This window comes from Nerophis lumbriciformis, linkage group LG21 (assembly GCF_033978685.3).
Source record: "Nerophis lumbriciformis linkage group LG21, RoL_Nlum_v2.1, whole genome shotgun sequence".
NCBI lineage: Eukaryota > Metazoa > Chordata > Actinopteri > Syngnathiformes > Syngnathidae > Nerophis > Nerophis lumbriciformis.
In genome coordinates this window covers 11,860,001-11,885,074 of record NC_084568.2, presented here as the reverse complement: position 1 = coordinate 11,885,074, position 25,074 = coordinate 11,860,001, and the positions used below count along the sequence as shown (strand labels likewise).

General features: G+C 39.3%; 1 protein-coding gene across 2 annotated transcripts; it reads right to left on the bottom strand.

Annotated features, from left to right (window-relative positions):
• Positions 1-526: 526 nt before the first annotated feature.
• lsr (lipolysis stimulated lipoprotein receptor) lies at positions 527-24,674 on the bottom strand. Of its 2 annotated transcripts, XM_061983051.2 has the most exons (11): positions 24,396-24,674; positions 20,824-21,153; positions 18,392-18,511; positions 18,033-18,089; positions 10,796-10,942; positions 8,853-9,056; positions 8,707-8,763; positions 5,070-5,186; positions 3,550-3,841; positions 3,044-3,476; positions 527-1,096 (listed from the first exon to the last, which is right to left on the bottom strand). In XM_061983051.2, exons 1-11 carry the CDS (start codon positions 24,433-24,435, stop codon positions 1,061-1,063), a joined length of 1,833 nt encoding a protein of 610 aa, XP_061839035.1. In that variant the 5' UTR covers positions 24,436-24,674; the 3' UTR covers positions 527-1,060. The 2 variants fall into 2 exon arrangements, with proteins under 2 accessions (XP_061839035.1, XP_061839036.1); XM_061983052.1 differs by lacking the exon at positions 18,033-18,089 and having other exon boundaries at positions 24,396-24,661.
• Positions 24,675-25,074: the final 400 nt, after the last annotated feature.

Here is a 25,074-nt window from a genome sequence, read left to right as displayed (position 1 = left end):
ACAAGCAATAAAACACCATCTTAGTGTATTTGCTTGTTTTTTTATTTTTATTTTTATTATGACCGTCAGCAAAGAAAAATCCATAAATTAGCCGCACCGTTTTATAAGCCGCAGTTTTCTAAGTGTGGGGGAAAAGTAGCGGCTTATAGTCCGGAATTTACTGTTCTATTTGTGTTTAAATTACTTTTCTTGCAAATGAACAATGGCTCCAAAACAGTGATACTGATTATAAGGTTTTTGTCTTTATTAGTGAGATCTTAAGTCACTTAGCAGCCAGGACAGTTTGCACCAGTTTTCCACAGCATTATATTGATCTATTGGTGTCTTCAAATGTTTCCTCATCCTAAATCTTCTCCTTATAAATTACTTTGTGTCATATAAGATATAAAATAAGTGCATTTATTGTGTGGAAAAAATATATTTCTAATGAAGATTGGAAAGATTTAGATTGTATTTGTTTTGTTGGGATTATTCTGAACCAAGATCCCAACAAAGCCAATGGCATTGAAGCAGAGCCAACACTGAGTTGTGCGCAGAGTGATGGCGCCCTCTGGTGGCAAAACGCCAGTCAACACGTAGCTGGCCAAGCAGGGCGGACCTTTATTGTAAAATATGGTTTCATAGTTACAAAATATTGTTATACATTGTTAAAATTGCAAAAAAAAAAATGTAAGTAAAAAGTAGTAAATTAGTGGTTGTAGTTACTAAATGCAAGTACGAATGACACCCTCTTAAAATCCCTGCACATTTTCTACTAAAGAAGTGAAAGTGAAACTAAACAACTGTACACTTTGAAGGCACTTGTGGCAGCCACAATGTTTGATAGGTAAAAAACATTTGCAACACACACCCACACACACGCACGCACACAGACACACACGCACACACTCGATACAAGTATATATTCAATTTGCAATAAGGTTATGTAAATGAAGCGATTTCAAAAAGCATGACAAATTAGCAGAATATTAAAAAACTGTACAATCTAAATATTCAACTTTTTTAGGGTATGGTACCGAGTAGTGTTATTGCGGCGCTCCTTCCTGGCGCCGGTGACTTTTTATACCACCAGGCTCTCGCGGCTGACAGCTCCGTTCTAGGAAAAAACACAAACTCAAGAGTCAGAACCTATAAAATTGCTATAAGTGCACTTCTGCATAACATCGTATATTTTTTTACGTTAAAGGAAACAAAAGAAACAGATTATCTTACAACAAAAATAACTAATTCAGGAATGTGAGCACTAGGGCGGCAACTAACGACTATTTTTATAGTCGATTATTCATCGACTATCTTAACGATTAGTCGACTATTCGGATTATAAAGCGTACAAAAATTCTATGGCTCTAAATTAGCCATGGACTTTTAAATTCAGCTTTAGTTATTTTTAGGCTTGTGCTTACAAAAAGGACTGATTTGTTCAAAAATATTTATTTATACCAGGGGACGGCGTGGCGTGGTTGGGAGAGTGGCCGTGCCAACAACCTGAGGGTTCCTGGTTCAATCCCCACCTTCTACCATCCTAGTCACGTCTGTTGTGTCCTTGAGCAAGACACTTCACCCTTGCTCCTGATGGGTCGTGGTTAGGGCCTTGCATGGCAGCTCTCCCCATCAGTGTGTGAATGTGTGTGTGAATGTGAAATAGTGTCAAAGCGCTTTGAGTACCTTGAAGGTAGAAAAGCGCTATACAAGTATAACCCATTTACCATTTCATTCTTAACCTTTTGGACCACAAGGCCCAACTTTTCCACTACAGAGGGGCCTGGGGCTCACTCAAATATTAACACTGAATTAGTAATCTTACTCTTGATTTTAATCATGTTCAGTAATTAAATCTAACCTACAGTTTACGACCTTGTCGAATGGTATGAACGCGTGTGTCAATCACAAAGATTATTGTCAAGACTTAGGTCAGCCTGATTACAAAAATAAATACTAATCAAATATGCTGCAAAAATTTATGAAAAATAAACACATACAATTACCCAATGCTGAAAATAAATACATTTTAACCAAATTAATAATGTTTCTTAAAAAAACTGCCAATAAAATTCAAGTGCAAATAAAAGTACAGCATCACCATTTTAGTCATAATTTTTGCACTTAAGAAACTTCTCTATGACTTTAGCCCCATATTTCTTGTTTGATATTGTCATTACTGCCACAAGTGGTGGAAAAGTGTATTACAGACGAGTACCACTTCGGCACATACCACAGGTGTTTTTGGCGGCACAACAATGGTTTAGAAACACTGATTAGTACTGGAACTATGCTGCTTGGTGGGCTGTTACAAAAAAATTAAATAACTTGTGTCTATTTCAAAACAAGAACAGGCATAGTGCTAAAAAAAACAAGGTATTTTTTTATGTTAAAAAAAAAAAAAGACAGTTAAAATAGCAGCAATAAAAAAACAAAAAAACATGCATTTTGTGATGTGTTTAAAAAGCTGCACACATGTAAGTAATTGATTATTGATCAACTCCAAACATGTTTTTTTTAATTGACTGGCTTGAACCATTTGATAAAGAAAAATTAAATTAAATAAACTCAATAAATAATGATAAATTCAAATTGATCAGCACCATTAACTCAGGAGCACCATACAGTAAGAGGGGGGTTAATATGGACCCATTTGCCGTGGTTTACCTGACACACGAAACGTGACAAATTTGGGGCATGCACTATCCACTTTAGCCGCCAGATGGCAGAGGATTGTTGAATATAATTTTGTGGCAATTCCAACTTTGACTACAGCGTCAGTTGCTATGTAAAGTGGCGCTTTCCATCATTTTCAGCAGACTGCATTGCAAAATGATTCAACCCTCCTCTTCATCTCACGCGAGATCCATCTAAGAATGAGGCCATATTGCCAACTGTAAATAAAACACACTAACCTACAAAACAAAAATGAGTAGTTTGCACGTTTTGTAGTACCCAGCATGATACTGATAAAGCATGTTCCCCAGGGCCGCACGTGCCTCCCCTGGCATCGCACCCCCACTATTTGAAACCTAATGAGTCAGCTGGTCCCGGCGACACTCACCTGGCGCAAGTTGTTTTTCCTCGAAGACGCCACGCTCTCGTCGTCGCTGTATGGCGGCGGCAGAGGCTGCAGGTGACTGCTGGGTCCAGAGGGGGGGTTGAGGGGAAGGGGCGGGGGTCCGCGTGGCGCCCTGCCCGCCTCCTCGCTGTCCAGTCGGTCGCGGCTACGGGCCCTCTGCTGCTCACCAAGCCGCTTCCTCTCCATGGCCTCCCGCAGGAAGGTGTCGTCGTAGTCGTCTCGCCGGTCACGTCCGCCGCCCGCCTGCCGCCCCCTATCCAGGTCCATCAGGTCATCGCGACTGCGGCTGCGCTTTCCCGGCAGGGCACCGTATCCTCCCTCTCCTCTTCGTCGGTCTTCGGGGGAGTAGTCACGGCGTCTGCGGTCATCGGCGACTCGATCATAACCGCCGCGGCTGCTCCATTCGTCATCCGAGCTAAAGAGGCGAGCGTACAAGTTGATGTTTCCAACACGGCGCCCCTTTCGACATGCAAAGAGCGTCGACTCACCCTCGCCTTCCCCTGGGCTCGTCCGGACGGCGGTGAGGCGGGTAATCGTCACGCCCGTAGCGGCGGCCGACTTCGTCCAGGTTTTCCATGGAGCGGGCGCGCACGCGGTCCCCCATGTAGCCCCGGCGCGGGGGATCGTCGCGGCGGTGGATGTGCTGCGACACGCTGCTGATGGTACTCATGGCTTCCTCCTCATCGTAGAGGGTCGCCAGGGGCGGCGGCTGGGAGCGACCGATGCGGCCCCGTGGATCCGCGACGTCGTGCAGCGACGTGACCTCGCTCACGTTGTCCGCTGGCAGGACAAACAGGGGGGGAAGATTTAATACGGACACATACCCCACAGCCTTACCAATCAATGCCACAAGGTTTTATGTGTGACTGCCAAAACATTCGTACGTAAAATATTGTACACCAAAAACTCCTCTCTTTATTATTTTCATTCCGCCGCAAAAGTTTGCCGGATTCCACAGCACACCGTTTTCATCCCAATCGGGACCGTTCAAGTACCAAAGCGTTCGGCTCGACCGGGAATCGTGAGCTCACGAAAAAAATGTACATCCCAGTGTGAGGAGGCGTGGCCGGCGGACCTGCAGCGAGGCGGGGTATGCCGGGGCCGACTCCGAGATGGCGGCGAGGAGGCATGGCCGGCGGACCTGCAGCGAGGCGGGACGCGCCGGGGCCGGTTCCCAGACGAGCGTCAGGTGCGTAGATGGCCCACCTGGGCGCAGTGTTGCAATCACCTCTCGCTGTGTAAAAGGGCAGCAGCCGAGAGGAGAGAGGCAGAAGGAGTTGGAGAGCCAGCAGTACATGCAGAGCGAAAGCGACCGAGAGCGAGACGAAGGAGACGACGCGGGAGGCTGAAAAGCAACCGAAGAGCGAGCAGTGGAGGAGAAGCTGAAAAGCGACCCGACAAGACAAAGTTTATTTGGAAAAATAAACAAAGTCACGAAACTGCTCGCCGTCATGTCTGTTCTTGGTGGTCCATGGAACCTGGAGGGAGGAAGACCTCCACACCCAGATTACCCAGAATTCCTAGTATTCACTTTCAACACCTTCCACTCATCCTGGACAACCACACTACCATTTTCCAAATTAAAAAAAAAATCCAGGAATTCCCAGAACTCCTGGTTTTCCAAAGCCCTATTTTCACCTGAAATGTATTTCTCTAAGTGTTAGCTTGTTTGCTAGTAAATGTTTCATACAATCAGGTAACATATACCCATTATTTATCCTCAAAATTAGCTGAAAACGTAGCAGCAAGCACCATACGAGCCAAAGCCTGATACTGCGGGTGTTTAGCTCCATGGCTAGCATGCTCGTCTCTCAAGCCAAAGGTGCTACTTTCGAATCCCGGACAGACCGAAAACACAGAAACCACATGGTCATAGTCGCCGATGACAACCACAGATTACAATAGGCTGAGGTTAATTAGCTTACCCACAAACATCCGCAGTTTGTTGAATATTTACAACATTTAAGCTAAGTAGAAAATGTGGAGAGAAGGGAAGTTATTCACTCACGGCGATTGTAGTTGGCAGGTCTAGATGGGTCCATGTTAGCCAGTTCTCGCTCCATGTAGTAGATGGCGCGCGTGGCGTTGCCATCAGGGTCCACCTGGATGCGATAGCCACTTCGAGCTGGCCAAAAAAAGTCAAAATACTTTTTTCATAACATATTGTTAATAAATGAATAAAGTAAATAAGCTTAAAGTTAGGGTTGTCTATACAGGGGTGTCCAATGTTTTAACACTGATGGCCGCACACTGAAAAACGAAAGCATGCAGGGCCATTTTGATCATTTTCATTTTCGAAACAAATACAATATTTAGATTTTTTTTTGCTTTAAAGCTCCCCCCAAGTTTGGTCCTGGGTTGCCGGAAGGGTGTCATCCATACGAATGTTAGAAATTAGTCATATGTAAAAAAAAAAAGAAAAAAAAAAGTAATCATAATTAAATTTATACGTTTAAATCTCATCAACTTCATAAAATAAAGTTTTCGGTTTTATGCCTTTTGGTCGAAGAAAATCATGTGTTTTATGGCAAAAAAAAAACCTATATCTGCAATATTTTGACTCAAAGGGTTTTCAAAGTGGAATATTTTATGTGAAGTACCGTATTTTCCGCACTATAAGGCGCACCTAAAAACCACAAATTTTCTCAAAAGCTGACAGTGCGCCTTATAACCCGGTGCGCTTTATATATGGATAAATATTAAGATTCATTTTCATAAAGTTTCGGTCTCGTAACTACGGTAAACAGCCGCCATCTTTTTTCCCGGTAGAACAGGAAGCGCTTCTTCTTCTACGCAAGCAACCGCCAAGGTAAGCACCCGCCCCCATAGAACAGGAAGCGCTTCTTCTTCTACTGTAAGCAACCACCCGCCCGCGTAGAAGAAGAAAAAGCGCGCGGATATTACCGTACGTTTCATTTCCTTTGTGTGTTTACATCTGTAAAGACCACAAAATGGCTCCTACTAAACGACAGGGATCCGGTTCATGAAAAGACGCAATCTCTCCATCCGCACACGGATTACTATTTCACAGCAACTGATATTCCTGTGAACCGCACTGTGGATACAACGGGAGCACGTACGGTGAATATTCGCACCACAGGGAATGAGAAGTCATCCTTCACTGTGGTTCTAGCTTGCCATGCTAATGGCCAGAAACTTCCACCCATGGTGATATTCAAAAGGAAGACCTTGCCAAAAGAGACCTTTCCAGCCGGCGTCATCATAAAAGCTAACTCGAAGGGATGGATGAAGAAAAGATGAGCGAGTGGTTAAGGTAAGTTTAAGTTTACGCGAAGAGGCCGGGTGGCTTTTTTCACGCAGCTTCGTCCATGTTGATATACGATTCCATGCGCGCCCACATCACGCTGGTTTTAATATATTATTAAAGTTTGACTGACCTATTTGACAGTTTTTTTGACATTCCTTTAGCGCAGTTAGATGCGGCTTACAACACGGGGCGGCTCATAGGTGGACAAAGTTTTGAAATATGCCGTTCATTGAAGGCGCGGCTTATAACCCAGGGCGCCTTATGGTGCGGAAAATACGGTAATTGGAGCCTTAAATAAGGTCAATAATTCATAACATTCAATTTGATTCATTAATATTTTTGAGCAAGGATAAAAAATATGCAATATTTCCCCCCCAAAAATACTTTGAAATATACACAAATATGCAATACTTCCCCAAAAAAATACTTTGAAATATATACAAATATGCAATATTTGCCCCCCAAAAATAATTTGAAATATACACAAATATGTAATATTTCCCGCTAAAAATACTTTGAAATATACACAAATATGCAATATTTCTCCTAAAAATACTTTTGGAATATTTTGGGGGTCAAATATTGCATATTTTGTGTTCGCCATAAAAAACAAAAAAAAGGGCATAAAACAAACAAAAAGTATATTAAAAATGATGGATAGATTTGAAGTTGATCTGGACATGTGAGTGTTGAAAGTAAAACAATGTGACCTATTTTGAACACTTTAAAAAGTGGACCCTTTTGGACCTACAATAATTTTGGAGTGAATTTTATGGTAAAAAAAATTGTCAAAAAATAATAATGAATAAAAATCAATGTTGCTCTGAATTATTGAACTATTTACGGCTCCAATTACGTACACATCAAATATCTGAAAATCTTTTGGGGGAAAATATTGCATATTTGTGTTTGCCATAAAAAACATGGAATATTTGATGTGAAGTAATTTGAAACTTGAACATGTCAAAACTTCATAACAGCACTGATTTCGATTCATTATTATTCTTTGAGCAAGGGCAGCTTTGTATTTTTCAGGCATGTGATTCGAACTTAATGAAAAAGACTGAAAATAAGCGGAAAATGATTCAACTATTCAATGTCAAAATATAAACAGTAGAAATAATGAACAAAATGTCAGCTACTGTCTTGTTCTAAAACACCAATGAAAATGAAATGTAGCATTTAGACAGGATATACTGTAGCAAAAGTCATCACGTCTGCCACAATCATGTGTGTTCTTAAATGTGTATTCCACGTCTTCCATGTCGAGAGCAGTTTTGATTTGTACTTACATGGTAAACAACTAAAATTAATGTTTTGGGCATTGTTTTATCCAGACGCATACATATGTCCAAATGTGGCCAAGTAGACGCATTGTGGGTTTCCTGGACGTCGTCTACATCGCTAAAAGAAAAATCTAAGGAAAAGAATCACTCTGCCATCTTCCACAATTTTTTTTTAATATATAAATCGCCCGCTTGAATGTTCCCTCTTCTCTTCTCCGACTCTCTCGTCGTCATTTGGGATGTGCGTGTCTGTTGTGATTGACCGCCCTATCTTGCCTCTGATTGACCTGTCCGTAATGTTTTGCCCTAATCTTAATCCATCGTGACTCATCATAGTAAACCAACCAACCAATCGTGGATTTTCTTATACATAAACCAACCTATCATCATTGATATTTCCCGTATATTTTGTCTCCTGCCCGTGGAGGTACACTAGTCCATTTATCTCTTTCTCTTCTCTCTCTCTCTCTTCTTTTGTAGCATGGAGCTTAGCTAACCACTACACGGGTCTAAAAATAGGTAAGCTACGGAAATAGCTACTTGTTTAAAAAGTAACAGAGCTCCTGCCAAGCTACTGGTAAATGTAGTTAAGTAACTAAGTTAATCATGGAAATCATGGAAAACCGTAGTTTTTACCACTGCAGCCGTAAACTGGAATGGATGATCAAAAACCGTACTAATTACGGAAAAACCGTAGTTGTTGGAATGTATGGCAATGAGACGGATTACAATTTTAACAGACATTGTGGGTCGGATTAAACGAAGAAAAACGGAAAATATTTTTTTATATTTTCACAAAGATAAAAAAGATGGATTTCCGACAAAGGACGGAAAAATCCCATGGCTGGTTATTAGAGTCAACATTGAAACTTGTTTTCATTACATTTCACTGTTTGCTCTTTTATTCCACTTTGGTTTTTTTTGTTTCTAATGGTATTTTTAGAATGTGCCGCGGGTCGCAGGTGGCCCAGCCACACTTTGGACACCCCTGGTCTTTGTTTTTAAGTTGTACTTGTGGTGTTTAACTCCTTTCTGCACTTACAATAGTTAATCATTGTATTTAAAATCCCCAAGTCTTTGCATTGACTTACTGTGGTCGCCGCCGCCATCTTGGTCGTGCAGCAGAGGCACCTGGGAGCCTTGACCCACTACACAGCAACACACAACAGCGTCATCTTGACTACACACCGACAGGAAGCGACTTTCAAAAATGGAGGCAGGTGATTCATCTGCTTACCAGAGCTTGTGGCGTCGTACTCGCGAGCGTAGCCGTTGTGGGGGCGCGGGACTCCGACGCCGTTGGGCAGCGGCAGCATGGGCATGGGGGGTTGGTTTGTGAGCTGGCCGGTGTACGCGGTCTGGGCGTACATACTAGGGCCGTAGAGGGTGGACGCGTACTGGTTAGCCACGCCTTTCTTCACCGCCTTCCCTGCTTCGTAGACTGCGGGAGCAAGAAATGTGGGATTTTATTTCATTTTGGGATGTTTTTAACACCAACTAGAGCAGAGCTGTCCAAACTTTAAGTCCAGATAGCTGGTAGCCATTTTGATATTTTTTATCTAAAAAGAAAATAACTGCTAAAAACAGACATTTATTAAAGGCAAAACTGTTAGTTTTGTGTTACAGGTGACAAAGTATATTATTAATAATAATTTCTATAAAAATGTAATCTTTTTCACATTGCATTACATCTTTTTTCTGTTGTTTTTTCCAACGATTAATATTACCATTGTGTCACTGCACAACCGGGTGTCAAAAAGTCTGCTTGAAAAAATAATGTTTGAATGGTGTTTTTTATCATCAGTGTGGGAATGTGACGTATAATGTAAAGCGTCTTGGGTATCTATCCAGGTCTCGTAAAAAATAAATAAAAATACAAACCATTTACCATTTATTATTGTAATTCAATATTAAGAGTTTTGCTTTTTAACTGACTACTTAGTTTATATCTTCATTTTATTTCAAGAGCTTTTAAGAATTTAGATCAGAGGGTATCCAAACTTTTTGTAAAAAACATATACAGTATTTAAAGACAAAACTTGGTGTTATAAGTGATAAAGTATACTATTTTTAATCATTAGCATCAAAATGTCAGCTTTTTCTCATTACGTTACATCTTTTTGTTCCTTTTTTAACGTTTGTTTTTCTTCCCAATAATATGTTGTGGACCTTTTCCTGTAAGAATAAAATAATAATATTACAATTGTGTGACTGCACAACCTAACGTCAATAATTCTGCTTTATAAAAATATTAATGTTCAGTTACACTTTTAATCGTGTTTATTAGTGAAGTGAAGTGAATTATATTTATATAGCGCTTTTTCTCTAGTGACTCAAAGCGCTTTACATAGTGAAACCCAATATCTAAGTTACATTTAAACCAGTGTGGGTGGCACTGGGAGCAGGTGGGTAAAGTGTCTTGCCCAAGGACACAACGGCAGTGACTAGGATGGCGGAAGCAGGGATCGAACCTGCAACCCTTAAGTTGCTGGCACGGCCACTCTACCAACCGAGCTATACCGCATTAGTGTAGTAATTTAAACAAATAATGATATATACAGTATTTAGAGACAACACTTTGTGTTATAGGTGACAAAGTATACTATTTCTAATTATTAGTATCAAAATGTCATTTTTTTTCTCATTTCGTTACATCTTTTTGTTATTTTTTAACGTTTTTTTTTCTTCCCAATAATGTGTTGTGAACCTTTTCCTGTAAGAATAAAATAATAATAAAAATAATAATACCACAATTGTGTGACTGCACAACCCAACGTCAAAAATTCTGCTTTATAAAATATAAACGTTCAGTTACACTTTTAATGGTGTTTATTAGTGTAGTAGTTAAAAAAAAAAATGATGTATACAGTTTTTAATGAAAAAACTTTGTATTATAGGTGACAAAGTATGTTAGTATTAATTAGTAGTACCAAAATTTCAGCTTTTTCTCATTACATTTTTGTGCCCTTTTATTTAACTAACATTTTTACAGTTTTTTCCAACAATATGCTGCGGGCCGCACTTTGGACACCCCGAAACTTGAGTTACCAGGTGTGGTTGCTAGAGTGCCAATCCTGGCCTACAATCTAATATGGCCGCACGAGAGCCCTTGTGTGCACGTCAAAGAAGAATACCAACATGTTTTTTGTTTCTTTTTCCCATAAGTTGAAGGGTACTCACGCGCCCTCGGGCAGCAGCATCGGTCGGGGCAGCAGGGGCAGCTGACGTAGCAGCAGCACGTGTGCGGACAACACTGACACCAGCAGATGGCGATCAGCATCAGCAGCAACAGGAAGCCCATCACCACTACCACCACCAGCAGCCAATCTGAAAGGCAGGGAGGATCCACTTCCAATCGGGGAAATTCAGCAGATTCAAATGGAAAACAGCAAGGAGACGGGTAGCGGTTGAGAAGTTTGACCTCCACCGAGGCTGATTGCCTGTGTCCAGTAGGGGACGCTACTGGCAAAGGTAATCATCCAGCACTACCACGGGGATGTAACGATAAACCGCGGGACAGTTTGTAATACCTGGAGAGACCGCGACTGGTGACTGCACTTTGAAGAACTCACGGACTGACTGGCACTATCTGGCTAGCCTGAATGCTAACATGAAAACAAGAGGCATGAACATCTTTCCCCATTAAGAAACGACATACCCCAATCTAAACTGATATAAACAAATGACAGCCTGAGCATATTAATTGTGCACATTGAACCTAGAAGCTGTGCTCTTTTACCACACAGTGATCGTTCTCTACTCGGAAGAATGCCAGACGGGTGGGGGGTTTTTACGCTGTGTTCAAGGACCGCAAAACAGAGTAGGACACAACGCATGCCAGAAAAAAAATAACAGTACAAACTAGTATTTAAACAATAAAAGTTTAGCCATTGAAGGGGAACTGCACTTTTTTCAGAATTTTGCCTGTCGTTCACACTCATTATGAAAATGTTTGTTTTTTTTAATGATTTTTAAGATAAAAAACACTTGCAAGATGCAGCCAATGGGAATCACCGTTGTAGCCTTCAAAGCCTTGAAAACAACTTCAAAAACCCTCCATCAACGTTTTATCTACACACTGCAAGTATATATATATATATATATATATATATATACAATATACACATTGCAAGTATATATCTATATATATATATATATATATATAATGTAGTAACAGACACCTTCATAACAATATGTAATATGTACAATATACACACTGCAAGTATATATATAATGTAGTAACAGACACCTTCATAACAACATATAATATGTACAGTATACACACTGCAAGTATATATATAATGTAGTAACAGACACCTTCATAACAACATGTAATATGTACAATATACACACTGCAAGTGTATATATAATGTAGTAAAAGGCACCTTCATAACAATATGTAAAGTTTTATATACACACTGCAAGTATATATGAAATGTAGTAACAGACACCTTCATAACAATATGTAATATGTACAATATACACACTGCAAGTATATATATAATGTAGTAATAGACACCATAACAATATGTAATATGTACAATATACTGTACACACTGCAAGTATATACAGTATATAAAATGTAGTAACAGACACCTTCATAACAATATGTTCAATATTTACCCTATTTTGATCATTTGAATCATTTCCGGGACTAATTTCTTCCACGCATCGATTTCCGTTTCCAGAGCAGCACACTTAAGACTTCTGGCAAAAATGTTGTGTTCCTACTTCCGGAAACCAACGCGAGTGTGTTGTAATCATGGCAGACATGGTAATAGAAGACGAAAAGAAATATATTTGGACAAATGAGGATTCACAACCTTATCTTTTTGAAGCTGAATATACTGAGATGAACTGCTGCTTCTAGAAGCGAGCACGAAGGAAAGGTGAGACATTGGAGCAGACGAAAGCCAAGAGAATGAGGTGAAAGTGACTTGGCACTATAAATGTGCAATTTGGAGACAAGCTATTTCGACATAAATGGAGTGCTTACCCAAATACTTTCAATGTCACACTTTAAATAGCACACCATGCCTGTTAGTACAACCACGGTACATATGCTGTCTGGCTAGCTGTGTACAAACAAAACATCAAATAACACTTTACAGATACTGTAATATGATTGTTCATGTTTTTCAGTCAGTACAAATTGGTGTTGTGTCGCAGTGTTGTGCATTACAAACTCAAACGCGTTTCGTGTAGTTGTAGAAGCTAGCTTATATCTTGCCGTAGTTAGCTTTTACGGCTATACCGTAGCACGCCGATGAGTTACTGCGCTAGAAAAATAGTTCCTCAGTGCTCGCCCTTACAATAACAATAACCTAGCTTGGTTATTATACAGGTTACGGAACGGTATTGCTCGGTTGATAAAGTGGCCATTCCAACAACTTGAGGGTTCCGGGTTCGATCCCCGCTTCCGCCATCCTAGTCACTGCCGTTGCGTCCTTGGGCAAGACACTTTACCCACCTGCTCCCAGTGCCACCCACACTGGTTTAAAGGTAACTTAGATATTAGGTTTCACTATGTAAAAGCGCTTTGAGTCACTAGAGAAAAGCGCTATATAAATATAATTCACTTCACTAATTCACTTCACTTCACGTAAATTAAGCATTGCTGACCGTTTTTGAATGCATTTTTAAAGTGATTTAGAAGTAGAATTGATTGCTATGTGATAATTATGACATAATACCGATAAAAACATAAAAATAGCTCGAATTACTGAAATTATAAAAACATGCTCTAGGCGAGTTAGGGTGAGCAAATGAAAAAACGTCCATCATGTGGGGCATTTTGCGAGCTATTTGCGCCAAATGTTGTGTAAAAATTCCGCGAGGAGGTGCAAAAAACATTGAGCTTCAAATGCATCAAACCTTATCGGCCACCTGGAACACAAACAGCGCTATAACGGCGTTTTAAAAAGCCTATAGGGACGCCTGCTGCTAAAAGAAGCTGCCTCAAAGTCAGCGGCAAAGAAAGGCGGCGTTTGAAACGTGCAGAAAGTTTGCCAGACCACTTGAAAGCAGTCAATGATAATCATCGTTTGACGATATTTGCTTAAGTCAGCACGAATCTACAGTTACGCTCTGTCAAGTCCACCTTTGATCGACCCTGTCTTATCTCCAGGTGTGTACAAACTACACTTTTTTGGAATGCTGCCTATCATTCACAATCCTTGTGTAAAACAAGAACACATACGTTTTTCATTTTTTGATGCATTCTAAGTCGTAAAAGACGGTAAGAAGTAAGAGGTGGCTAACAACGCAGCTAACGGGAGTACTCTATTGCGCCCAGAAAACATCCAAAAAGCGCCAACAATACTCCATTTACATGTCGGGACTTGAATGTTAACCAATTGTTATAAGTGAAAACGCCGAGGAACTACTTTTAACGACGCCGTGATCACAGAGCGCTAACAAGGTTATGCTGCTATATTGACATATTGAGCTGCTGCATGGCCTCTGAGTTGGTGAAAGTTAATTCTAGATTATAAATCATGCCTTTCACCTAGATAGTAGAAGGTTGTGGACATAAACCCACAAGTTGGTCAACTTTGACATCCAACATATACCTGGAGATGGCAAGAAAGACACAGAAAATGCTCGTTTGCGGCACTATTTATATCTTTCGTGAAGATTATGATTAATTGTTCATGTAAACGGGAAGATATAAAAATCCGATCAGTCTTTATCCTAGTGAGAGCAGACAATGTACAGTAGAGGTAGAAATCTTGGGCACCTCACAATTCGATTACGATTCAGGAGCTACGGTTCGATTAAAAATCGAGTATTGATGCATCTATATAATTAATATATATTGATGCAGTTTTACATTTATTTTCGTTTCACTAAATAAGCGTTTATCACTTACAACTAAAAAAAAACATTTGGAATAATAAACAGTTAAATTAATTCCAAAACTGGAACATAAGTGCCCTAAAATAAAGGAGTTGGTCAGATCTTGAGGTGGGGTGGCTCGCTGCAGTCAGCAAAATTTTACAACTGTCTGCTTTACTTTATTTACAGTAAATAAATCGATTATTGACTTTTACTAATCGATTCTATAATCGTCCATGTCCGAACTGCGATGCATCTAAAAATCTATTATTTCCCCCACCTCTATTGTACAGTAAGTGATTGTTTTATTATGCACCATGATTAGTAGTGTTGTTGTTGTAGAAGGGAAAGTGAACGTTGTGATGTGTCTGTGAAATTAATAAGCCGCTGTATGCTTAAAATGATCAAAATACGTAAATATTACAAGTTATTATGAATGTTACTACATAACGTGTATATAAAACCTTAATTGAGGTTTTTGGATGTTTTTTAAAGAGCAAATTCTACTGCCTCCATTGTTAGCTGACTTTTGCTAACCTTTATTGACGATTTAGAATGCACCAACAAGTCTTCAATTGAAGGTAAGTGATTTTAAATATTCTAATATATACATTTAATCGGTCATTCATGTGTATTACACATAATTTGACACATGTAAAATTATAACTATACTCTATGAAATATGTTTTGTGTTAATATTTTTGGGTGGCCGGAACGGATTCTTTGGATTTAGCGTAAATTCCTGACTATAAGCCTCTACTTTGAACCCTGCGGCTTATAAAATGGTGCGGCTAATTTGTGGATTTTCTTCACTGACGGCCATAATGCAAACAGTTTTCATTAAACACATGCAAAGACACTAAAATGGTGTTATTGTTTGTGCTATGGTGCTGCTGGGTGAATGGCTATTGTGTTTCCTGCTGTTTAAAGCTTTACACCGGAAGTAGAAGTGCTGTTTTGTCTTCTAGCCGTCCGTAGCGTTACTACTCGTATTTGTTTTTCATTCATCACTCCAAGCAACGTTTGTAAGTTTTACAATAAAACTAAAACAATTCTTACTTAATAAACTGTCCCATGTGCGATGTCTGTAGGAGTGTTTTCATGCATATTTGTACGTGCTATCGCAATGTAATGACGCTAGCGTCGTTAGCATGAGCTAATATGCTAGCACGTTTACGAGTGTCTGTGTTAGTATTAATTTACAATGGCATTCTTTTTCCATCCATCCATTCATTTTCTACCGCTTATTCCCTTCGGGGTCGCGGGGGGTGCTGGAGCCTATCTCAGCTACAATCGGGCGGAAGGCGGGGTACACCCTGGACAAGTCGCCACCTCATCGCAGGGCCAACACAGATAGACAGACAACATTCACACTCACATTCACACACTAGGGCCAATTTAGTGTTGCCAATCAACCTATCCCCAGGTGCATGTCTTTGGAGGTGAGAGGGCCGGAGTACCCTGTATTGTTTTATTTTCGTAAATTCACCAAAACGTCACAGTGTAGTTATTGAGTCTGTTGGAGAGCTAGCTTCCGCAGCTAGTGGGTCCATGACGATGACTTCTGTTTTGTTTGATCAGCCGTTTTTACTGCCGTGTTACAGACACCGTTTAGACACAATTAAGGTATGTAAATAATAGGGGTTTAAAACAAATTTATATTTTCGAATGAATCGCAATTATTGTGCAACGATTACTAGTCGATTCAAAAAATTGTTTTTGTTTTTTCAAAATCTGTCTTGTTCAGTCACTTTATTAAATGTTTGGGTAGAATTTAAACAAACAAAACCAGTTTTCTTTTAACTAAGACAGACACTTATCAGAGCTGTGCATCTATTTTATGGAGGAATGTAGTTGATCATATAACATATGGCAGCCAATGTTATTAAAAAAGTGTTGATTTTCAATCGAGAATCGTTTTGAATCGAGAATTGATTCTGAATTGAATCATTACCAAGAATCGAATCAAATTGAATCGCGTGATGCCCAACGATTCACAGCCCTAGTAAATAAACATTTACAAATATTTCTGTGAAAATAACTCATTTTACAACGTATATATCTGCAACTTATAGTTCGGTGCGGCTAATACATGGGAAAAATATATTTTTTTTTAAATTTAGTGGGCACTGGTTATATACCGGTGCGCTCTATCCTCTGGAAAATAAGGTAAATGCAATTTAATATATTCACTATTTATTTTGTTGCATAGTCAGTGACATGCCATTTGTGTAGTTAGTCCTCCAAACCCCAGTGAACTGAAAGCTAATGCTAACAGGCTAACGCTAACGTTTATGTGTGAATGAATGATGGGTTCTCACTTCTCTGTGAAGCACTTTGAGTGTCTAGAAAAGTGATATATAAATCTAATCCATTATTATTATTATGTTGTTACTGTGAGATAAACACTGTCATGTATTATTTATATATTGTTATTTACAGATAAACACTGACATGTATTATGTATATATTGTTATTTACAGATAAAAAAATGACATTTATATATATATATTGTTATTTACAGATAAACAAAGTATTATTTAAATATTGCTATTTACAGATAAACACTGGCATGTATTAATTATATATTTTTATTTAAAGAAAAACACTGAGGGGCGGCGTGGCGAAGTTACTGGTTTTCTGGTTACTGGGGTTCAATCCCCACCTTCTACCATCCTAGTCAAGTCCGTTGTGTCCTTGGGCAAGACACTTCACCCTTGCTCCTGATGGCTGCTGGTTACCGCCTTGCATGGCAGCTGATGGCGGCATCAGTGTGTGAATGTGTGTGTGAATGTGGAAATACTGTCAAAGCGCTTTGAGTACCTTGAAGGTAGAAAAGCGCTATACAAGTATAACCCATTTATCATTTATCATTTATGACATGTATTATTATATATTGTTATTTACAGATAAACACTGACATGTATCATTATCACCAAAAATGATTTCCGGGCGCGGCACCGCTGCTGCCCACTGCTCCGCTCACCTCCCAGGGGGTGATCAAGGGGATGGGGATGCAGAGGACAAATTTCACCACACCTAGTGTGTGTGTGACAATCATTGGTACTTTGATTGATTATATATTGTTATTTACAGATAAACACTGACATGTATTATTTATATATTGTTATTTACGGATGAAATGGATCAAAATGACTCGCCTGAGTCTCATGAATTCATCATTTACTGAGAGGATGACTTTCCGACTGTTGGACACAGGACACGGCTATTTTTGTGTAAAATCCAGTACACTTTGTTTTTAAATCGTATCATTTTGTAAAATATTTGCATTTAAAAGAAATACGACCTGAAGTTGTCGGTTTATTGACATGAAATCAGGGTAGAACTATAATGTACCACTGGTTTGTGTAAACGACCTGAACGGTGACATGCGGTGGAAACACACCTTTAGTTTCAGGCACTAGAGTTCCCAGGAATTTAAAGAGTCTTGAACTTTTGGTGGGAAAAGGCATTTTGTGGATGTCCAGCAGCGGACTGAGATGCTGATCAAACACACGGAGCCCGAGTCCACCGACACGACTAAGGCTCACCCACTCAGACCTATGAGGACTTGTACTACCTTCCATAACCAGTAATTCAATGCCAGGCAGCAGGTCAGTAGCATTTGACTTTCTCTCTGTGAAAGAAAGATAAAGCCACAATTACTCCATAATGTGCGCTCTACCTACATCACGCGATGGACACCTGCACACACGCCCTCTTTTGTTTTGTTTTCTTGCAGATTCTCTCAAGTTTGCCGGCAACATTTGCTTACAACTAGATGGACAAAAGTACTGGGCCAGCAATATAAGCACTCGTTGCAACCTCTAAATGTCTCAAAACTTTTGTCCAAATAGTGCATTCGCGCGGGAGTGGGGAGAGCCAAAGCCAAAGGAGGAGGCAAAGGGTAGAGAAGAGTAAAAAAATGGGGGCGTTTACCCAAAACAATCAGCTCGGTGTAGTCTTCTCCGTTGCCGCTGAGGTCCTGGGATGAGCTGACAGAGCACACGTAGACGCCGCTGTCGCCCCACGCCGTCTGTGCGATGTTCAGGTCGGCGTCTGAAATGGAGCACGCCGCATGCAAGTTTAGTTTGCCACACTGAATACAAATTAACGTGCACATGGCAGCTGTAGTCTAGCCATAACTGCTGCATACTTTGCGTTTTATTGACGATTAGCTCGGAAGAACCCCATCTGTACTCCACATCAAAGCAGAAAAACATTAAATGTAAAAGCTTTTTTAGTGATGTGTGTTTTTAACTAAATATGAATAGAATGTTTACTAAATTATAAATAGTATTGGGCATACGTTAATAGTGGCGCCCCGCCACAGCAAAGAGAGCAGTCACATTTTGAAAGGCTCGCTGTTTTTTTTGGTTTGTTTAACATCCCTCAAGTCGTCTCCGTACTCGTCAAGCTCAGAACAGCAGCACACTTCCCCCATTTCACAATAACAGCGCTGTGCGCAGCATCCGGTCTGACTGCGCTTAAGAAACTTCTCTAGGACTTATTCTGTTTGCTTTATATTGTCATTACTGTCACAAGTGGTGGAAACGTGTATTACAAATGAGTACCGCTGTGGCCCTTTTTCGCGGCAATATGCCCCTGGACACATGAGGTCTTAAATTATGACCATTGTATGATCGTGTAACGACTTGGTATCGGATAGATACCCAAATTTGTGGTATCATCCAAAACTAATGTAAAGTATCCAAACAACAGAAGAATAAATATTACATTTTAAGTGTAGATTAAACATGTTAAAAGAGTAAGTAAGCAGATATTAACAGTTAATGAACCAGTAGATTCATAATTCATTTTCTACCACTTGTCTTTAATAATTTTGACAAAATAATAGAATGAAAATAACAATATGTTACTGCATGCCTCAGCAGCTAAATTAGGAGCCTTTGTTTTCTTACTTACTACTAAAAGACAAGTTGTCGAGTATGTTCACTATTTTATTTAAGGACAAAATTGCAATAAGAAACATATGTTTAACGTACCCTAAGATTTTCTGTTAAAATAAAGCCAATAATCGCATTTTTTGTGGTCCCCTTTAATTAGAAAAGCATAGAAAATTATTGAAATTCATTTTGGTACCGGTACCAAAATATTAGTATCGGGACAACCCTAATACATACCGTATTTTTCGGACTATAAGTCGCAGTTTTTTTCATAGTTTGGCCATGGGTGCGACTTATACTCGGGAGCGACTTATGTGTGAAATTATTAACACATTACCGTAAAATATCACGTAAGAGACTAGACGTATAAGATTTCATGGGATTTAGCGATTAGGAGTGACAAATTGTTTGGTAAACGTATAGCATGTTCTATATGTTATAGTTATTTGAATGACTCTTACCATAATATGTTACGTTAACATACCAGGCACGTTCTCAGTTGGTTATTTATGCCTCATATAACGTACACTTATTCAGCCTGTTGTTCACTATTTTTTATTTATTTTAAATTGCCTTTCAAATGTCTATTCTTGGTGTTGGGTTTTATCAAATACATTTCCCCAAAAAATGCGACTTATACTCCAGTGCGACTTATATGTTTTTTTCCTTCTTTATTGTGCATTTTCGGCCGGTGCGACTTATACTCCGGAGCGACTTATACTCCGAAAAATACGGTACTGTAGCTGCTGACAGAAGCACATTGTATATATCCATCCCATCCATCCATCCATTTTCTACCGCTTATTCCCTTTTGGGGTCGCGGGGGGGCGCTGGAGAAATAAATACAATGTATAAATATAAGTTCATATTTACATATAATGTGATTAAAAATGTATTTCCTTCGGTAATTTCATGCAAGTATATGTTAACTTTATTTTTTGTTACAAAACCCATGTAAATTGGAGGGGAACATATTTTTTGTTCCGGTTTGGTCAAATTGTTGGGGGGACAATTAATATGTGATGGTATAAAGGAAGCAGCATGAGACAGCAAGCATTTGATGGAAGAGGTTAATAGAGTCTCGGCTTCAAAATGAACTTTATTCCCTCTAAGTTTGTGAGGCCAATGAGGTATGATGCTTTCTGATAATGTATATTAAATCTATGTGTTTTCTTTTATTTGATGTCAGACTAATTGTAAGTTCTGTTTTTCTTAATTATTAGTTCTGACGGCATTATTTTGGCATTATTTTGGTATCGTTTTGGCATCGTTGTTAACGAGAAGAAGGCGTGGCTGAAAATAAATGTCTGTGGGAGAAAAACGAACAACTTGAGCCTTGATTAAGACCTCGGAGGGAGTAACACATACATATTTTATACATATATACACACGGGCACAATTGAATGCCTTTGTGCAGGTATCATGGCCACAAAGATAACAAGGAGCACATTCTTTGAAACTCACTGTTCAGGACGCTGATCTTGCGTCCCTGGTACTCGGAGCCGAGGGTAACGGAGTTGCCCTGCTTGGACGCCACGATGCGCACCGTGCGCTGGCTGTCGGCACACTCGATGTTGGGGTCATAGTTGGGGTTGTTCTGCGACAGGATGTTGTCCGCGCTGCTGGGGTTGAGCGCCGCCTGGACAGGGTCGCGGCAGTATGACTTGTAGCGCCACATGACCAGAGGGGGCTGTGTGGCCGAGGTCTGGAAGTTGCAGATGAGGGTGACGGGCTGGAAGAGGATGACCACGTACCTCTTGACCGGAGACTGGACCGGCACGGCCATGGTGGACTCTAGAAGGATAGGAACGTTATGGAAGGATATTCAGCTTGATGACAAACTATTTCATCACAGTATCACTGAGAGTTCCTGATGAGTCAGCCGCCATGACAGTCATAAGTCAGCTCTGCACGCTTGGGATGACTCATTCTTTTTTTAATTATTTATTTTTTTAAGCTTTAGGGCTCAGTCATAAAATACTAAAATAAGTCATAAATGACTTTTTTCGTTTTTATTCAACGTTGATCTATACTATGACTTCAGGTCTATCTGTCAATATAAAGTTATTTTACACAGGGGGGTTAAACTCCCCCAAAGAGCAGGGAAACCTGCAAAACAGGGATGAAATAGCCTCTGTGTTTTTCCTGACCTAACATACATATATATATACATACATACATACATACACACACACACACACATATACATATATATATATATATATATATATATATATATATATATATATATATACACACACACACACACATATATATATATATATATATATACACACATGTATATATATATATATATATATATACACACACATGTATATATATATATATATATATTATACATACATACATACATATATATATACACATATACACACACACACATACATACATATATATACACATCAGACATACATATGTAAATGATGTATACTATATATATTATTGTACATACATACATACATACATATATATATACATCAGACATACATATGTAAATGATATATACTATATATACTATATTATTGTATTTCAAAGGGAGTATGTCAGAAAGCAATATTTATTTTTATATTATAGACCAAAAAAGGTAACAAAACAACTCACTATCAGCTTCAAATGTCATGCAAATTATTTTCCTATTTAAAATGGCATTTTTTTTTCCATTCACTTTTCTCGTTAATTCATTTTGATATACAAAGTAGTTCAAGCGTACTCATGTACAATTATGCATTCACATTTCTATCAGAACCTTTTTATTTGAGTTGTATTTCTGTTATTTTTTATATCCATGAATACATTTTATTCGTACTTAATGTGTATTTTCAATTATTTAAATGCACGTGTGCTACAATATTTTTGAGGAGAGGGAACATTCAAAACGAGTGATGTCACTGTCAGATAATGATGAAATGGCGCCACCTTATGGAATGTTTACAAGAAAAACACAGAAAAAATGATAGCCAATATTTCAGAATACAGTTCTTCTCACCAATAGTGTAAGATTTATGGACATTTAAATTACTCTGATCCACATCTTATCTTACAGTCTCACTGATTGTTTCGTTAGTAAAAAAAAAAACTAAAAAAAAAAAACTAAAAATGAGCCAGCCTGCAGATCTGTTTCCCTTCAAAAAGCCAGAAAACTCTATGATAAAATATCATGAAGAAAGTAGCGATAGTGTTCATAAACTGCTTATGCTATTCCAAGTACACCTATGCAAAGATCAGCTGCAAAATGTTAGATGCCATTTACTAACCCAGTAGGGGGGCGTGAGAGGCAATAGTGTAATAACATCTATCTTGACACATACATATAAATAAATATACATTCCCTCCCAGGGGCGTGAAACATTTTATTAAAGTGCTCCTTAAATAAAGGAACAGTTCCCCTGGGGGGCGTGAGAGGCAATGGCATAATATCATCTTTAGTGTTAGTAAAAAACTATTTCTGGCACATGCAGATAAAAAATAAACATTAACTTTAGGGGGGGGCGTGAAAAATGTTAATAAAGTGCTCTTTAAATAAAGAAGCAGTTCCCCTGGGGGGCGTGAGAGGCAACAGCATAATATCATCTTTATTGCTAGTAACTAACTATCTTGGCACATGCAATAGAAAAATAAACATTATCTTTTAGAGGGGCGTGATAAACTTTAATGAAGTGCTCCTTAAATAAAGAAGCATTTACTTCGGAGGGGGGCATTAGCGGCAACAGCATAATAGCATCTTTAGTGTTAGTAAAACCCTATTTTGGCACATACAGATAAAAAAATAAACATAAACTTTGAGGGCGTGGAAAAATTGTAATAAAGCGCTCCTTAAATAAAGGTGCAGTTCCCCTGGGGGGGGCGTGAGAGGCAATGGCATAATAGCATCTTAAGTGTTAGAAAATACCTATCTTGTCATATACAGATTTTAAAAAAAATTAACATTAACTTTAAGGGCGGGGGGGGGGGGGGGAATTTGTTAATAAAGTGCTCCTTAAATAAAGGAACAGTTCCCCTGGGGGGCGTGAGAGGCAATGGCATAATATCATCTTTAGTGTTAGTAAATACCTATCTTGTCACATACAGATAAAAAAAATAAACATTACATTTTAGAAGGATCACTGAGAGGCAACAGCATAATAGCATATCTAAAGTTAGTAAATAATTATTTTGGCACAAACAGATAAAAAATAAACATTAACTTCAGGGGGGCATGAAAAGTTGTAATGAAGCGCTCCTTAAATAAAGGATCAGCTCCCTGGGGGGGCGTGAGAGGCAAAGGCATAATAGCATTTTTAGTTTTAGTAAATAACTATATTGGCACATACAGATAAAAAAAATAATATTAATAATAACTTCAGGGGGGGGGGGGGGGGGCGTGAAAATTTTTAATAAAGCGCTCCTTAAATAGAGGAGCAGTTCCCCTGGGGTGGCGTGAGAGGCAATGACATAATAGCATCTTTAGTGATAGTAAATACCTATCTGGTCACATACAGATAAAAAAAAAAAATAAACATTAACTTTGGGGTGGTAATATGTTAATAAAGTGCTCCTTAAATAAAGGAACAGTTCCGGGGGGGGGGGGGGGGGGGGGGGGGCATTAGCATAATAGCATCTTTAGTTTTAGTGAATAACTATCTTGGTACATACGGATACAAAAATAAACATTAGCTTGGGGCAGAAGGGGCGTGAAAATAAATTAATGTCCCCTGGGGGGGGGCGTGACAGAAAATAGTTTCGAACTACTTAATTAACCCAATAATTGCTAATTAACGTAGTTTAGGAACTAAACTAATAGGTTTTAGGAAACTTCCAGAATGTTCTAAGGTGACCATAATTCACAGGAAATGCGAAATAAAATCTATTAAAACCAAGTTTTAACCACACCCGGCCTGTTTTTGAAAATAGTCTAAAGAGTGCTGAAAGTGAGTCAAATCAAATCAACTTTATTTATAAAAAGTGCGCTTGAGAGGAGACAAAATGTCCGATACGACATAGGGCCCACCTGTTTAAAGCAAGGCCCCTCTTCTTACCTGTTGCCAGAGCGGCGGCGATCACGAGCGTCCAGAACATCTCGAATCGAAGTCTGGCTCGATCGTCCCGTCGTCTCCCGATGAAAGCGTGTGGACAAACCACTTGACGACCAACAGAACGACGTATTTCCCTCAGCCAGGTAGCGTCGACTCCATTTTGTTGACGCCCCGAGTCGTCTTCCCTGAAGGAGGGAAGTCCCTGAACGCATCACTCCTGCCCGCAGGTGAAGACTCACACATGTTGGCTCGTTTCACGTCCGTTTTCCCGCAACTTGTGTCGAATTGGACAACTTTGACCAACTATACGAGCAGAGCACAGGTGTAAAGCCACAACTATTCTCCCTGAGCGACATCTTGTTCCAACAAAAATGGACACAAACGAACTTGACGTCCCCTACTTTGTTAAGTGGTATGACCCACTTTGCTGTTATCAAAACATTCTTGGTTAATGTGTAACTTTTTCTCGTAGTTTATCGAGCATTCTTTCTTTTCCTTCCGCCACGTAAACAATCCACATTGTCAATGTTAATCCACATATTCCCACATTAACATGTCACTTTTTAATATTTGTTTTTATTTATGCCAATGTTGTTACGTCACACTGCGTTTGCGCAGGTGCATGGGCGTGGTGGGCGGATCGATCCATATAGGGCAATGTGATACCAAAGCCTGTTGGGCT

Coding starts and splice junctions, on each gene's coding strand:
- lsr (XM_061983051.2), bottom strand. CDS start 24,435: ATGTTCTGGACGCTCGTGATCGCCGCCGCTCTGGCAACAG. Junction 18,512..20,823: donor CAAGATCAGCGTCCTGAACA/GTGAGTTTCAAA, acceptor GCTCCATTTCAG/ACGCCGACCTGAACATCGCA. Junction 3,477..3,549: donor GAGCCCAGGGGAAGGCGAGG/GTGAGTCGACGC, acceptor TCGCCTCTTTAG/CTCGGATGACGAATGGAGCA.